The 17,112-nt window shown below is 48.4% G+C and overlaps 1 protein-coding gene across 1 annotated transcript in view; it reads left to right on the top strand.

Annotated features, from left to right (window-relative positions):
• LOC134753114 (cytoplasmic FMR1-interacting protein) overlaps nt 1–12,195 on the top strand; it is an 88,261-nt gene extending 76,066 nt beyond the window's left edge. The window contains exons 26-29 of the mRNA XM_063688884.1: nt 3,280–3,461; nt 10,873–10,935; nt 11,561–11,708; nt 12,034–12,195. Of these exons, the coding sequence (XP_063544954.1) occupies nt 3,280–3,461; nt 10,873–10,935; nt 11,561–11,708; nt 12,034–12,195 (555 nt within the window). The remainder of the gene's footprint in view (nt 1–3,279; nt 3,462–10,872; nt 10,936–11,560; nt 11,709–12,033) is intronic.
• The last annotated feature ends 4,917 nt before the right edge of the window (nt 12,196–17,112 follow it).

Genomic DNA, 17,112 nt, shown 5'->3' with positions numbered 1-17,112 from the left:
TAAAACTGTCTTATGATTACATACTTTTGGAAGGTCATTTATATATAGTAAAAATAGCAGGGGGCCTAATACGCTGCCTTGTGGCACACCTGACTCATTAATTTTATGTGATGACCTGTATTGAATTACTTCATTATTTTCGTCTATTCTGCTTAACTCTACACACTGTTCTCGTCGTGAAAAGTAGCTTTGGAGCCATTCTAAAGTATTTCCTTTTAGTCCATATTTTTCACACTTAGCCAACAAGATATGATGATTCACAAAATCAAACGCTTTGCTCATGTCGAAAAAAACACCTGTTAAATGTTTACCCTTATCTATCTCTTCAGTTATATTTCTTATTAATGAATAGCAAGCTAAAGCAGTTGATTTTCCTTTTTGAAAGCCGTTTTGCTCCTCAGACATAAGTTTATGCCTATTACAAAATTTCGTAATTCTGTGATGCATTGCTTTTTCATAAATTTTGGAAAAGATCGAAATAAGTGTTATAGGCCGATAATTATTCATATTTTCCTTGTTATCTTTTTTATATAACGGTTTTACTATTGACTGTTTTAATTTTGTGGGAAATTTCCCCTGACTAAATGACTCATTTATCATATGTGCTAGTATAGGAGCTATAAGATTTGCACTTAATTTTATGATTTGAGTTGATATGCCATCAAAACCTACGGCTTTTGTATTATTAAGTGATTTTATGTGTTTAATTACTTCATCCGCGGTACAAGGAGCGATGAAAATTCTACCGCTTACAGGTGTTATGTTACCGGTATTCGGCTTTTTAGATGATTTAACCGAAGTCACATTCAGAAAATGGTTGTTGAATGCTTCTGCTATTTCTTCTAATCTATTATTCACGTCAACTGACTCAATACTTTCAAAGGTTGTACAGTCTCTTTTATCCTTGATCATATTCCATGTTGTTTTGATCTTGTTTTTGGAGTTAAACATAGCTTTATAATTAATGTTTCGTTGTGATTGTGTAATACAAGCTTTAAGTAATGTGCTGTACTTTTTATAATTTAATTTGTGTTCGGAAGTTTTATGTTTATAGTATAAGAATCTGAGATCTCTTATTTATACATTATTTCTTAATACCCTTTGTGATCCAATTAGGTTTTTTATATTTTGAATTCAATTTTATTCTTCGTACAGGGAAACATATATCATAAAAACGACTGAATAATTCGTGAAAATTGTTAAAAGCTAGATCGCCAGATGGCTCATTAATTACTTCAAGCCATGTTAAGCTAGCAATACATTTCAGGAAGGTATTTATATTTTCGACGCTGTAGTCTCTTCTTTTAATATACCAAAACTTATTATACGACTCTAGTGGTTTGGAAGTTTCGAATACAAGCACTTGACACGTTTCATGATCGGAAAGGTGTATTTTATAGACATAGCCTAAGGCATTTTTTATGTTACTTGCTATGTGGTCGATACATGATAGTCCACGTGTAGGAACAGTAATGTGTAAATTACAGTTATAATTTAGTAACAAGTTTTTTAAACGTTGTGACGTGTCATCTGATATTTCAGTATTTATATTTAAGTCACCTGTCACTATTATTTTCATTTTACGATTCCTCATTACCGTATAAATAAGTGCATCAAGTTTATCGAAAAATAAGTTAAGTTTTTTCTTATCCGGAATTCTGTATACACAGAAAATGACTAGTTTTTGGTCAGGTAGTTCAACTCCACAACATTCGAATACTTTTTCGGTAGATAGTTTGTTACACCATGTTATCGATTTATATTTGATGTGATTTCGAAGTAAGATGCACGACCCTCCTCGTTTTTTATCTTTTCTTGAAAATGTTGCTGCTAAATTGTAACCATGTAAGCGTATATTATTTTCACTTCGATACTTAATAAATGTTTCCGTGAAACATAGTACATCAATTAACTTTCCCGAATCTATAGATCTGATTTCTATAGATCGTTTTTAGGGTTCCGTACCCAAAGGGTAAAAACGGGACCCTATTACTAAGACTCCGCTGTCCGTCTGTCCGGCGGTCCGTCTGTCTGTCACCAGGCTATATCTCATCAAAGATAGATATAACTCCGTAATAGATGGATACAGTCTAAGGAAAAAACGTGCCTCGAAAATCACGAAAATTTGATTCTCGATCACATGGCGCCACTAGTTTTGGCCTACTCTCGTATAGAGGGCGTTGACTGTTTCGTTTGTTATTTATAATTTTAACGCATACCAGTGAAAGAACATGGGTCAAAATCATATAAAAAAAATTAATGCAAATAAAAAAATAATTTATCTATATTTAAATACATTTTAACGTATTTTTATAAATCTTCATTTTTATATTTAAAGTATGTCGATAGATGGCAGTGAATTTACAGTGGTTACAAAATTTACTATGACAGTACCGCTCTATCTTATTATATCCTCATTGATCTCATGAACCGCGATAGCTAGACAGTTGAAATTTTCACAGATGATGTATTTCTGTTGCCGCTATAACAACAAATACTAAAAAGTACGGAACCCTCGGTGCGCGAGTCCGACTCGCACTTGACCGGTTTTTTTTTAGCATTAGAAAGAAGGTAAGCTATCTTGAGGTGTATTTTTATTAAAAATCTCTTTTGAAAAATAAGTCACAGCAAATATGTTACAATTATAAATCATATACCATGTCGCGACTGACGAAAAGTGTATTTGTAACTAATATTATAAGTAGGAGTTGAAAATAGAGTTCAGGTTACTCTGGTGGTATCAGGGACCGGACAAGCCTTAGCGAGATAAAACCCTTTCAATGGGCGTCCCTTAAACACGGCCATAGAGTAACTTATACTAGAGCGGTACTGTCATAGTGAATTTTGTAACCCCAGTAAATTCACTGCCATCTGTCGACACACTTTAAAACTAAAAATGAAGATTTATAAAAATACGATAGAATGTATTTAAATATAGATAAATGTTTTTTTTTGTTTGCATTAATTATTTTTATGATTTTGACCCATGTTCTTTCACTGATATGCGTTAAAATTGTTAAATAACAAACGAAACCGTCAACGCCATCTATACCACTGTAGGCCAAAATTAGTAGCGCCCTCTGAACGAGAATCAAATTTTCTTGATTTTCGAGGCACGTTTTTTCCTTAGACTGTATTCATCTATTACGGAGTTATATCTATCTTTGACACGGCGAACACTTTGAAAGACTTTCCCTTTTGAACTGCAAGCCCATTCATTCATTCATTCATTTTCCTAGCTATTTCCAAGGCGTAATATTGATTGAACATGTCCCGCAGCAAAGCCAGCTAGCCCGCGAAGGGGACCTGCTGACCCGCGAGCGGCTGTGCTGCGGGCTGTCGCTGTTCTCGGTGGTGCTGCGGCGCCTGCGCGGCTGCCTCGCCGCGCCCGCCTGGCCGCTGCCCGCCGCCGCGCCGCACGCCGCGCCGCTGCACGCCGACGACACTAATGAGTTCCACAGGTACCGTGTACCGTGACCCACCACACCATATGTTCTCGGTGGTGCTGCGGCGCCTGCGCGGCTGCCTCGCCGCGCCCGCCTGGCCGCTGCCCGCCGCCGCGCCGCACGCCGCGCCGCTGCACGCCGACGACACTAATGAGTTCCACAGGTACCGTGTACCGTGACCCACCACACCATATGTTCTCGGTGGTGCTGCGGCGCCTGCGCGGCTGCCTCGCCGCGCCCGCCTGGCCGCTGCCCGCCGCCGCGCCGCACGCCGCGCCGCTGCACGCCGACGACACTAATGAGTTCCACAGGTACCGTGTACCGTGACCCACCACACCATATGTTCTCGGTGGTGCTGCGGCGCCTGCGCGGCTGCCTCGCCGCGCCCGCCTGGCCGCTGCCCGCCGCCGCGCCGCACGCCGCGCCGCTGCACGCCGACGACACTAATGAGTTCCACAGGTACCGTGTACCGTGACCCACCACACCATATGTTCTCGGTGGTGCTGCGGCGCCTGCGCGGCTGCCTCGCCGCGCCCGCCTGGCCGCTGCCCGCCGCCGCGCCGCACGCCGCGCCGCTGCACGCCGACGACACTAATGAGTTCCACAGGTACCGTGTACCGTGACCCACCACACCATATGTTCTCGGTGGTGCTGCGGCGCCTGCGCGGCTGCCTCGCCGCGCCCGCCTGGCCGCTGCACGCCGACGACACTAATGAGTTCCACAGGTACCGTGTACCGTGACCCACCACACCATATGTTCTCGGTGGTGCTGCGGCGCCTGCGCGGCTGCCTCGCCGCGCCCGCCTGGCCGCTGCCCGCCGCCGCGCCGCACGCCGCGCCGCTGCACGCCGACGACACTAATGAGTTCCACAGGTACCGTGTACCGTGACCCACCACACCATATGTTCTCGGTGGTGCTGCGGCGCCTGCGCGGCTGCCTCGCCGCGCCCGCCTGGCCGCTGCACGCCGACGACACTAATGAGTTCCACAGGTACCGTGTACCGTGACCCACCACACCATATGTTCTCGGTGGTGCTGCGGCGCCTGCGCGGCTGCCTCGCCGCGCCCGCCTGGCCGGTGCCTGCCGCCGCGCCGCACGCCGCGCCGCTGCACGCCGACGACACTAATGAGTTCCACAGGTACCGTGTACCGTGACCCACCACACCATATGTTCTCGGTGGTGCTGCGGCGCCTGCGCGGCTGCCTCGCCGCGCCCGCCTGGCCGCTGCCCGCCGCCGCGCCGCACGCCGCGCCGCTGCACGCCGACGACACTAATGAGTTCCACAGGTACCGTGTACCGTGACCCACCACACCATATGTTCTCGGTGGTGCTGCGGCGCCTGCGCGGCTGCCTCGCCGCGCCCGCCTGGCCGCTGCCCGCCGCCGCGCCGCACGCCGCGCCGCTGCACGCCGACGACACTAATGAGTTCCACAGGTACCGTGTACCGTGACCCACCACACCATATGTTCTCGGTGGTGCTGCGGCGCCTGCGCGGCTGCCTCGCCGCGCCCGCCTGGCCGCTGCACGCCGACGACACTAATGAGTTCCACAGGTACCGTGTACCGTGACCCACCACACCATATGTTCTCGGTGGTGCTGCGGCGCCTGCGCGGCTGCCTCGCCGCGCCCGCCTGGCCGCTGCACGCCGACGACACTAATGAGTTCCACAGGTACCGTGTACCGTGACCCACCACACCATATGTTCTCGGTGGTGCTGCGGCGCCTGCGCGGCTGCCTCGCCGCGCCCGCCTGGCCGCTGCACGCCGACGACACTAACGAGTTCCACAGGTACCGTGTACCGTGACCCACCACACCATATGTTCTCGGTGGTGCTGCGGCGCCTGCGCGGCTGCCTCGCCGCGCCCGCCTGGCCGCTGCACGCCGACGACACTAACGAGTTCCACAGGTACCGTGTACCGTGGCCCACCACACCATATGTTCTCGGTGGTGCTGCGGCGCCTGCGCGGCTGCCTCGCCGCGCCCGCCTGGCCGCTGCACGCCGACGACACTAACGAGTTCCACAGGTACCGTGTACCGTGACCCACCACACCATATGTTCTCGGTGGTGCTGCGGCGCCTGCGCGGCTGCCTCGCCGCGCCCGCCTGGCCGCTGCACGCCGACGACACTAACGAGTTCCACAGGTACCGTGTACCGTGACCCACCACACCATATGTTCTCGGTGGTGCTGCGGCGCCTGCGCGGCTGCCTCGCCGCGCCCGCCTGGCCGCTGCACGCCGACGACACTAATGAGTTCCACAGGTACCGTGTACCGTGACCCACCACACCATATGTTCTCGGTGGTGCTGCGGCGCCTGCGCGGCTGCCTCGCCGCGCCCGCCTGGCCGCTGCACGCCGACGACACTAATGAGTTCCACAGGTACCGTGTACCGTGACCCACCACACCATATGTTCTCGGTGGTGCTGCGGCGCCTGCGCGGCTGCCTCGCCGCGCCCGCCTGGCCGCTGCCCGCCGCCGCGCCGCACGCCGCGCCGCTGCACGCCGACGACACTAATGAGTTCCACAGGTACCGTGTACCGTGACCCACCACACCATATGTTCTCGGTGGTGCTGCGGCGCCTGCGCGGCTGCCTCGCCGCGCCCGCCTGGCCGCTGCACGCCGACGACACTAACGAGTTCCACAGGTACCGTGTACCGTGACCCACCACACCATATGTTCTCGGTGGTGCTGCGGCGCCTGCGCGGCTGCCTCGCCGCGCCCGCCTGGCCGCTGCACGCCGACGACACTAACGAGTTCCACAGGTACCGTGTACCGTGACCCACCACACCATATGTTCTCGGTGGTGCTGCGGCGCCTGCGCGGCTGCCTCGCCGCGCCCGCCTGGCCGCTGCACGCCGACGACACTAACGAGTTCCACAGGTACCGTGTACCGTGACCCACCACACCATATGTTCTCGGTGGTGCTGCGGCGCCTGCGCGGCTGCCTCGCCGCGCCCGCCTGGCCGCTGCACGCCGACGACACTAATGAGTTCCACAGGTACCGTGTACCGTGACCCACCACACCATATGTTCTCGGTGGTGCTGCGGCGCCTGCGCGGCTGCCTCGCCGCGCCCGCCTGGCCGCTGCCCGCCGCCGCGCCGCACGCCGCGCCGCTGCACGCCGACGACACTAATGAGTTCCACAGGTACCGTGTACCGTGACCCACCACACCATATGTTCTCGGTGGTGCTGCGGCGCCTGCGCGGCTGCCTCGCCGCGCCCGCCTGGCCGCTGCACGCCGACGACACTAACGAGTTCCACAGGTACCGTGTACCGTGACCCACCACACCATATGTTCTCGGTGGTGCTGCGGCGCCTGCGCGGCTGCCTCGCCGCGCCCGCCTGGCCGCTGCACGCCGACGACACTAACGAGTTCCACAGGTACCGTGTACCGTGACCCACCACACCATATGTTCTCGGTGGTGCTGCGGCGCCTGCGCGGCTGCCTCGCCGCGCCCGCCTGGCCGCTGCACGCCGACGACACTAACGAGTTCCACAGGTACCGTGTACCGTGACCCACCACACCATATGTTCTCGGTGGTGCTGCGGCGCCTGCGCGGCTGCCTCGCCGCGCCCGCCTGGCCGCTGCACGCCGACGACACTAATGAGTTCCACAGGTACCGTGTACCGTGACCCACCACACCATATGTTCTCGGTGGTGCTGCGGCGCCTGCGCGGCTGCCTCGCCGCGCCCGCCTGGCCGCTGCACGCCGACGACACTAATGAGTTCCACAGGTACCGTGTACCGTGACCCACCACACCATATGTTCTCGGTGGTGCTGCGGCGCCTGCGCGGCTGCCTCGCCGCGCCCGCCTGGCCGCTGCCCGCCGCCGCGCCGCACGCCGCGCCGCTGCACGCCGACGACACTAATGAGTTCCACAGGTACCGTGTACCGTGACCCACCACACCATATGTTCTCGGTGGTGCTGCGGCGCCTGCGCGGCTGCCTCGCCGCGCCCGCCTGGCCGCTGCCCGCCGCCGCGCCGCACGCCGCGCCGCTGCACGCCGACGACACTAATGAGTTCCACAGGTACCGTGTACCGTGACCCACCACACCATATGTTCTCGGTGGTGCTGCGGCGCCTGCGCGGCTGCCTCGCCGCGCCCGCCTGGCCGCTGCCCGCCGCCGCGCCGCACGCCGCGCCGCTGCACGCCGACGACACTAATGAGTTCCACAGGTACCGTGTACTGTGACCCACCACACCATATGTTCTCGGTGGTGCTGCGGCGCCTGCGCGGCTGCCTCGCCGCGCCCGCCTGGCCGCTGCACGCCGACGACACTAACGAGTTCCACAGGTACCGTGTACCGTGACCCACCACACCATATGTTCTCGGTGGTGCTGCGGCGCCTGCGCGGCTGCCTCGCCGCGCCCGCCTGGCCGCTGCACGCCGACGACACTAACGAGTTCCACAGGTACCGTGTACCGTGACCCACCACACCATATGTTCTCGGTGGTGCTGCGGCGCCTGCGCGGCTGCCTCGCCGCGCCCGCCTGGCCGCTGCACGCCGACGACACTAACGAGTTCCACAGGTACCGTGTACCGTGACCCACCACACCATATGTTCTCGGTGGTGCTGCGGCGCCTGCGCGGCTGCCTCGCCGCGCCCGCCTGGCCGCTGCACGCCGACGACACTAATGAGTTCCACAGGTACCGTGTACCGTGACCCACCACACCATATGTTCTCGGTGGTGCTGCGGCGCCTGCGCGGCTGCCTCGCCGCGCCCGCCTGGCCGCTGCACGCCGACGACACTAATGAGTTCCACAGGTACCGTGTACCGTGACCCACCACACCATATGTTCTCGGTGGTGCTGCGGCGCCTGCGCGGCTGCCTCGCCGCGCCCGCCTGGCCGCTGCCCGCCGCCGCGCCGCACGCCGCGCCGCTGCACGCCGACGACACTAATGAGTTCCACAGGTACCGTGTACCGTGACCCACCACACCATATGTTCTCGGTGGTGCTGCGGCGCCTGCGCGGCTGCCTCGCCGCGCCCGCCTGGCCGCTGCACGCCGACGACACTAACGAGTTCCACAGGTACAGTGTACCGTGACCCACCACACCATATGTTCTCGGTGGTGCTGCGGCGCCTGCGCGGCTGCCTCGCCGCGCCCGCCTGGCCGCTGCACGCCGACGACACTAATGAGTTCCACAGGTACCGTGTACCGTGACCCACCACACCATATGTTCTCGGTGGTGCTGCGGCGCCTGCGCGGCTGCCTCGCCGCGCCCGCCTGGCCGCTGCACGCCGACGACACTAACGAGTTCCACAGGTACCGTGTACCGTGACCCACCACACCATATGTTCTCGGTGGTGCTGCGGCGCCTGCGCGGCTGCCTCGCCGCGCCCGCCTGGCCGCTGCACGCCGACGACACTAACGAGTTCCACAGGTACCGTGTACCGTGACCCACCACACCATATGTTCTCGGTGGTGCTGCGGCGCCTGCGCGGCTGCCTCGCCGCGCCCGCCTGGCCGCTGCCCGCCGCCGCGCCGCACGCCGCGCCGCTGCACGCCGACGACACTAATGAGTTCCACAGGTACCGTGTACCGTGACCCACCACACCATATGTTCTCGGTGGTGCTGCGGCGCCTGCGCGGCTGCCTCGCCGCGCCCGCCTGGCCGCTGCCCGCCGCCGCGCCGCACGCCGCGCCGCTGCACGCCGACGACACTAATGAGTTCCACAGGTACCGTGTACCGTGACCCACCACACCATATGTTCTCGGTGGTGCTGCGGCGCCTGCGCGGCTGCCTCGCCGCGCCCGCCTGGCCGCTGCACGCCGACGACACTAATGAGTTCCACAGGTACCGTGTACCGTGACCCACCACACCATATGTTCTCGGTGGTGCTGCGGCGCCTGCGCGGCTGCCTCGCCGCGCCCGCCTGGCCGCTGCCCGCCGCCGCGCCGCACGCCGCGCCGCTGCACGCCGACGACACTAATGAGTTCCACAGGTACCGTGTACCGTGACCCACCACACCATATGTTCTCGGTGGTGCTGCGGCGCCTGCGCGGCTGCCTCGCCGCGCCCGCCTGGCCGCTGCACGCCGACGACACTAACGAGTTCCACAGGTACCGTGTACCGTGACCCACCACACCATATGTTCTCGGTGGTGCTGCGGCGCCTGCGCGGCTGCCTCGCCGCGCCCGCCTGGCCGCTGCCCGCCGCCGCGCCGCACGCCGCGCCGCTGCACGCCGACGACACTAATGAGTTCCACAGGTACCGTGTACCGTGACCCACCACATCATCATATGTGTCGTTTTCAAACAAAAGGTACCGTTGTCGCTTGTCAGAAGGACGCTCTGACATGTTTCTCGTATAAAGATACAAGCAATTTTCGTCCGTAAGCGACAATGTGGTACCTTTTGATTGAAAACGTCACATATATTAGGTACTATACATATATAACGCGATTGTCACGCCTATTCAGTGTAGATACATAGAAAACGGTTGTACCTTGTTTTGCAGAAAATTGTTTCATAGAATGTAATGTTACGCAGAATTTTAATTTCATAGAAAACATATTTTTTCTTAAAGGGTCGCACTTCCAACCTAGCCTACTTTTCTGTTAGACCTAATGGGTTCTATTCTACACAACTGTCCATATACACAACACATACATATTAAATTAAAATAAAATAAAATAAAGAACATCATAATTTAACACAATACAAACACACCAAGTGTTTTAGCTGTACCATAGAGTAACTTATACTAGAGCGGTACTGTCATAGTAAATTTTGTAACCCCAGTAAATTCACTGCCATCTGTCGACACACTTTAAAACTAAAAATGAAGATTTATAAAAATACGATAGAATGTATTTAAATATAGATAAATGATTTTTTTTATTTGCATTAATTATTTTTATGATTTTGACCCATGTTCTTTCACTGATATGCGTTAAAATTGTTAAATAGCAAACGAAACCGTCAACGCCATCTATTCGACTGTAGGCCAAAACTAGTAGCGCCCTCTGAACGAGAATCAAATTTTCTTGATTTTCGAGGCACGTTTTTTCCTTAGACTGTATCTATCTATTACGGAGTTATATCTATCTTTGGCTGTACCTAAAAAGTTTACGGTTTTTATAAAAAAAAAGTTTCTATGAAATGAAAATTCTGCGAAACATTACATTATATGAAACAATTTTCTGAGAAAGAAGCGGACACCTTATTACTCTCTTATATTGTAATGTTTAGATAGTTTTGTTCTCTGATATTTTTCACTGTAGCTATGATATGGTGTTGTATTAATTTTTGACGTTTCCGCTTAACTTGTACACTTGTTTTGAATCGCGCTAGTCTTTAAGCCATAAACAACAACAACATACAACTGTATGTTTCTTATGATATTGTACAATTTTAAATGTACCTAATAAAGTAAAATAAAATAAAAATCATGTTAAATATACGTTTTATTCCAGACTGTGGTCGGCTCTTCAGTTCCTGTACTGTATCCCGGTCACCGACACCCAGTTCACCGTCGAGTAAGTTGCCCAACTCTGTTACCGTGCCAATGAGGGCTACCGCGTTTAATTTCGCCGCTAGAGGCGCTAGTGTAGACGGAGATTTTTCAAAATGTCAAATGCATAAAAGTTTTGGGGGTTTCAAGCTTTTTTATCGGGAATTTTCACTCCTTATTCATAATCGTGGTAAATCTTTGTCCATCTTTGATTAATCATGGTAAACGATAGATATAGCTCAATAAATGTTAGTGGTTTAAAAAAGTGCCAACTAAAGTATATGCAAAACAAAATTAAACAGGTTGAAAAAATGGCACTAAATGTTACGTTAAAATACCTTATAAATATAAGCATAGAAGAATTTTGAGATTTGTTTTTCTGGACCTACATCTACAGTGGCGCCAACTGGTGAGCACAAAAATGGTATCTGTGAACGGCACGTCTGTACACGCGTCATGCGTCATAGTGTAAGTTGCTTAAAAATAGTACTGAGCGGCCGGCAAACGGCCGTCAATCTGGTGTCGCGGGGCGAGGTCACTCGAGTCGGGGCGGGGCGTTGCGTGGCCGTTCTGTATGATAATACTATTACTTAGCATCATAAGGAGACATTTAACATTTACCCATTTCTGATTTCATAATCTTCTTCCAGGGAACTGTTCGGCGAAGGTCTTCACTGGGCAGGGTGCACCATCGTAGCCCTGCTGGGGCAGCAGCGCCGCTTTGAGGCCCTGGACTTCTGCTACCATATCCTAAGAGTCCAGCGAGTCGATGGCAAGGATGAGGTGGTCAAGGGAATTGTAAGTATATCCACCTATCTGTCTAATAGGAACTATCTGTCTCATTTTAAAACGACTAGCTAGTTTGCTCTGAAACTTTGTATTTACAATAGGATAAGGTATATCTATGTCTGTAATTAGTTTATGTAGCTTCAGATACCATAGTTAAAAAAAGACGTATTTAATTTTTTCATACAAAATTTGTTTTTGCTCTATTTCGTTTGGTTTATAAACTGGAGCTATATAAACTAATTTCAGTAATTCTCGGTGCGCGAGTCCGACTCGCACTTGTCCGGCTTTTTTGTTTTTCTGTGCTTTTGACTAACACATTATTTTGTTTCCACAGCCGCTAAAGCGTATGGTGGACCGCATCCGTCGCTTCCAGGTGTTGAACTCGCAGATCTTCGGCGTCCTCGCGCGCCACCTGGCGGCCGACGACGAACGTGCTGGGGTCGAGCATGTGCGGTGCTTCCCTCCCCCCAGCGCACCCCAACATGTCGTCAACTAAGGTAGTAGGCGAGTGGGGAGGGTGGGGGGTGGGCGACATGGGTCGATCATGTGCGGTGCTTCCCTACCCCGAGTGCGCCCCATCATGTCGTCAACTAAGGTAGTAGGCGAGTGGGGAGGGTGGGGGGGTGGTCGACATGGGTCGAACATGTGCGGTGCTTCCCTACCCCGAGCGCGCACCAACATGATGTCAACTAAGTTGAGGGGGGGCAGCGACATCTAGCGGGGGTCGAGCATGTGCGGTGCTTCATTCAACCATTAAAGTCGACGAGTAGAAAAACGATTTTTTTGAAATTAGTCGTTGAAATGACCGGTACTGACATTTTATCTGACTACATATATGACGTACGCACAACGACGACGTATGGTGATGGTGACGTATGATGTAAGTTGCTTGTAGAGACACTATCTCAGGGCTAAATATAATTTTGTCAGGGTTTACTTGAGTAAACCTCATAAACTAAACATAAACCTATTCCCACGAATAATGCCAATATCTTACGTGCTCACTAGCGCCACTGCTAAATAATTGTGATTATTTAAATTTAACGATAGATATTTAAAAAAGGGGGGCCGCTACGTACTGTGTTTTGTATTTAAGTACCTTTTGAATACATCAAACTAGTTTTTATGTTGCTGGATTCGTAGATCTATGAACTCAAAACAAAAACGGCCGTTTTAACTTCGGACGCTTAGATTGACGGATCCAGCAACGTAAAAACTATTATAATGTATTTAAAAGGTATTTAAATACAAAATACAGTACGTAGCGGCCCCCTATTTTAAATATCTATCTTTAAATTTAAATAATCACAATTATTTTGCAGTGGCGCTAGTGAGCACGTCGATGAGCTCTTAATGAAAAAATATATTGAAGTGTTCTTTTTATATCCATCGATAATTTGTTAAGATTAATGAAATCAATAGCCGTATATTTAAATAATTATTTAAATCCCAATTAGTAGTAGAATTTAGATAGTGTTTTAGAAAAAAGACAATTTGTATTCTTTAATGTAAGTAGCATTAAGATTATATTCATTAGCGCCACTTGCACCATCTCACTAACCCGGGGTTAAGCGGTTAAACCGTTAACCCAGTAACTAACTGTACTGGTAACCGTGGTAACTCCAGGTTTAACCGGTTAACCCCGGGTTAGTGGGATGGTGCAAGTGGCCCTTAGTGATTTAACTTGCTTTGTTTAGAAATTATATTTAATGCATTTATTGTTGCTTTAAATAAGTAAAATCAATACGGAACGTTGACGCCGCGCGAAATATCTATATTATGTATCAACACAAAAACTAGACGTGTTAAAACATGTTCTGGTTCATTTTATATTTAATTTCACTTAATCCTTTGACCGCCAAACACGTCAAGTGTCGCGCGCGGCTACAGCCCAATATCAACCTTCGTGCATAGCGACAAGGTTCACAATGGCGCCGCACACGACATGCGTGGCATTTGAAGGGTTAACACGTCCTAGTATCACCGTTTAACCATAGAGTAACTTATACTAGAGCGGTACTGTCATAGTAAATTTTGTAACCCCAGTAAATTCACTGCCATCTGTCGACACACTTTAAAACTAAAAATGAAGATTTATAAAAATACGATAGAATGTATTTAAATATAGATAAATGATTTTTTTTATTTGCGTTAATAATTTTTATGATTTTGACCCATGTTCTTTCACTTTGTGTTTTTTTTTCATTATTTGTTTTTTTTTTCATTATTTGTGTATAATACGGATCCTTAAACGGAGTCATATTTTTTCATTTTTTAGATCGATTTTTTTGCCTCCTCAAAATAATTTATACAAATAAAAAAAGCATTTATCCATATAAAAATACATCTTATGGTATTTTTATACATCTTAATTTTTAGTTTTAATCGTGTGTACATAGATGGCAGTGAATTTACTGTGGCTACAAAATTTACTATGAAAGTACCGCTCTGTCCTAGTATATCCTCTTTGGCCTTATGAAAACTCGCAGACCAAATATTAATTTGCAATTATGCCATAGATGGCTTTCTGTTCTCTGCTACAATTTTGGATTAATAAAGTGTTTAATGATGTATTTCGTTTATTTATATTGTTTAATTAAGTTATGAATAAGATTAAGCAATACGATCATGTAATTCCATTTATATCCACTTTTATAGAAAATAAATGTTTATTCTTATGTTGAATTTTATTTAGCAAGCTGTATGTATAGTAGGGGAGACTCGGCTATTTTGTACCGCCTGTTAACAGTGTTAACCTTTTCGACGCCGTGTCAAAAAAAACACACAGTGTCACAAAAGCACTCATCCAGACGCCACGTCAAAAGTGAAATTGAACTTTATGCATATGCACGTAGGTCTATGTTGCTCTGCGGTCTTTAACCGATTAATCGGTCTTTAGCGTTGAACCTACGGTGCGTATATATCGGTCATTGGCGTCCAAAAGGTTAAATCGTATCACATCTAGACTTCCCATTATTTTTTGCAAGCTTCAAAAAGAATGCAATGTCTGTCTGTCTTTCTTTCTGACCTGACCGATTTAGATAAAATTTGGTATAGAGATACTTTAAACCCCGAGAATGGGTAATATTTTTATCAATCATCATCATTCCACGCATACGAAATGGCGGGCTGAAGCTATAATAGGGGATATTACTGCAATGTTCTGCCACCAGAGTGCAGCACTAGCCCCTTTAGTAAAACCATAGAGTAATTTATACATACTGTGTACCTTTAACAGGTTTTTGACAAGTTTCAGAGCATGGAGACTATATAAAGGAGCTAAATCTCTATGTATGAAAAGTGTCCATCAAAAAACAGTAATTAGGCGGCGCCACCATACACCGAAATACTACCAAAAACAACCTACGTAATTTGGTCGGGTTATTTGTTGGTCCATGTTATACTCATGTCCCAGACCCTAACTAGCGCCACCGGAGAGATTAGGAACTATTATTTAGTCACTTTTGCAACAATTCTGCCATAAGAGATTGGCATCCGTTCTATATTATCCATATTTCAGAGATAATAAAATATGACATTGATGCATCAAGGCGGTTTGTTTACAAAGGACCTACCGGGAAACGCGAATCCGAAATTTCGCTATCTGCCTCTTTATCGGTCGAATATGCAAGAGTGACAGAGATGTTAAACAGTGGCGTAGCTTGGCGTGGGCGAAGGGGGCCGTCGCCCGCGGCCTCGCACCCCAAGGGGGGCCCCGCGCGAGGCTCCTTAGGGTACAGTGAAAGAAAAGGGCCTCGCAGATGCGATTTCGCCCCCGGCTAGATTAGTTTACGCTGATGTTAAATAACTAAATTTCAATTTTCTTGTTTCGTGATAAACCCTCAGATTGTTGTAGTGGCGCCCCCTAAGCAGTTTCGATTAATATTCCCTATTGGGTGGGAGGTTTTTCATCTCCCGTAGCTACCAAATAGAAGTAAGACTTACAGGTTAGCAGGTTAGTTTAGTAAGTTGCAAATAAAAATCAAAGTAACTTTCGACGTATTTTTATTAAGACTTACGTTATAATGCTCTATACTACGTTCCTCGATTTACGGCTACAGATAAAAAACCTTATCGATATACATACATAATATATTACAACAGTTCTTAGCGGTACATGATTTAAAAAGAAATCTAGATTTCTACCGGTTGGATATGGCTGAAGCGATAAAAAGTTTTTTTTTTTTAACAATTATGGCCTGGATGCGAGTCCTATAAACCAAAAAATAATATTGAAATATGTTGTTTACAATATTAATATAAGGTTTATAATATTTTATCAAAAATTAAAAAAAGCGTATTATATTTTTTTGTTAAAAAGAAGTATTTGTTGTATGGCTTAAATAACTAAGCTAATTTGGAATAAATAAGTTATGTAACTTACTTCAGATTACAGTAATTTTAACCATCATCACTGGTGATCAATCACGAAACAAACTAGTTTTTGTCAAAGTACAGTCTAATTTCAACCTTAAATCTGAGAACTAAGGTTGACACATCTTACTAAGCCTGAAAAGGGTTAGTCTTAATTTTACTGTGATTAACACACTAACTTTTTTTCACTTCAGCCACAATTCGCGCCAAAAGTGACAACTATAAAACTTTTGACGTTTGCCGGCAAAACAAGCTACCCACAGCCTTTACCTAACGGTAAAATAAAATTAAACGTGAAATGCAGTACCCGCCTACACATTTATTATTAAAAATATATTTGACAAAGCGATAGCTACTCTATTCGCACCATTTTTCAATCTTATTGAACAACAATTCAAAGACAACGAAATATTTTTTTATTTTAAATGGTAACACTTTCTCCATAGATATAAAATAAATATATTTTTTTATTTCAATGAAATATTTTTGAGTACCCCGCTCTTATTTTAGAGGTAGGCACAATTTGTTTTAAAGCTTTTTTTGGTGTTGTCTTTGAAATGTTTTCAATCGGAGACGACATTTCAAAAGATCACGAAAAATAAACAAATGATCCATTTCAAAATACCGTTACAGCTGAGTATAGGTACTACACGTTACTCAATTAACAGTTCCTAAGATCATAGTCTATTCTATATTTTAAGAACCTATTAACATAAGCCGTGGTAGAGGGCCACTCTGCAATGCAATATTCATATAAACTCATATGTACACACATATATATGCCTTTAATTTTGTACTTTCTTCCAAAATGGGTTTAAACGAAACCTTTCACAAAAACAATCAGATACTTACCATTTTTTTATTATTTATTTAATTATTTTATACATAAATAAACAACTTATAAAGAAAATATGTTACAGTGTTATAAACTATTGTATTTTACTTATTGCAACGCGCCGGCGTCAGCGACACCATGATTTTTATTCTATTTTTTTTATTTTATCAGTCGTTTATGGTAAGCAAAAAAAACAGGCCAAGC

This window comes from Cydia strobilella, chromosome 26 (assembly GCF_947568885.1).
Source record: "Cydia strobilella chromosome 26, ilCydStro3.1, whole genome shotgun sequence".
NCBI classification, from domain to species: Eukaryota; Metazoa; Arthropoda; class Insecta; order Lepidoptera; family Tortricidae; genus Cydia; species Cydia strobilella.
Note: the sequence above shows the minus strand (reverse complement) of the source record. Positions and strands in the feature narration are given on the sequence as shown.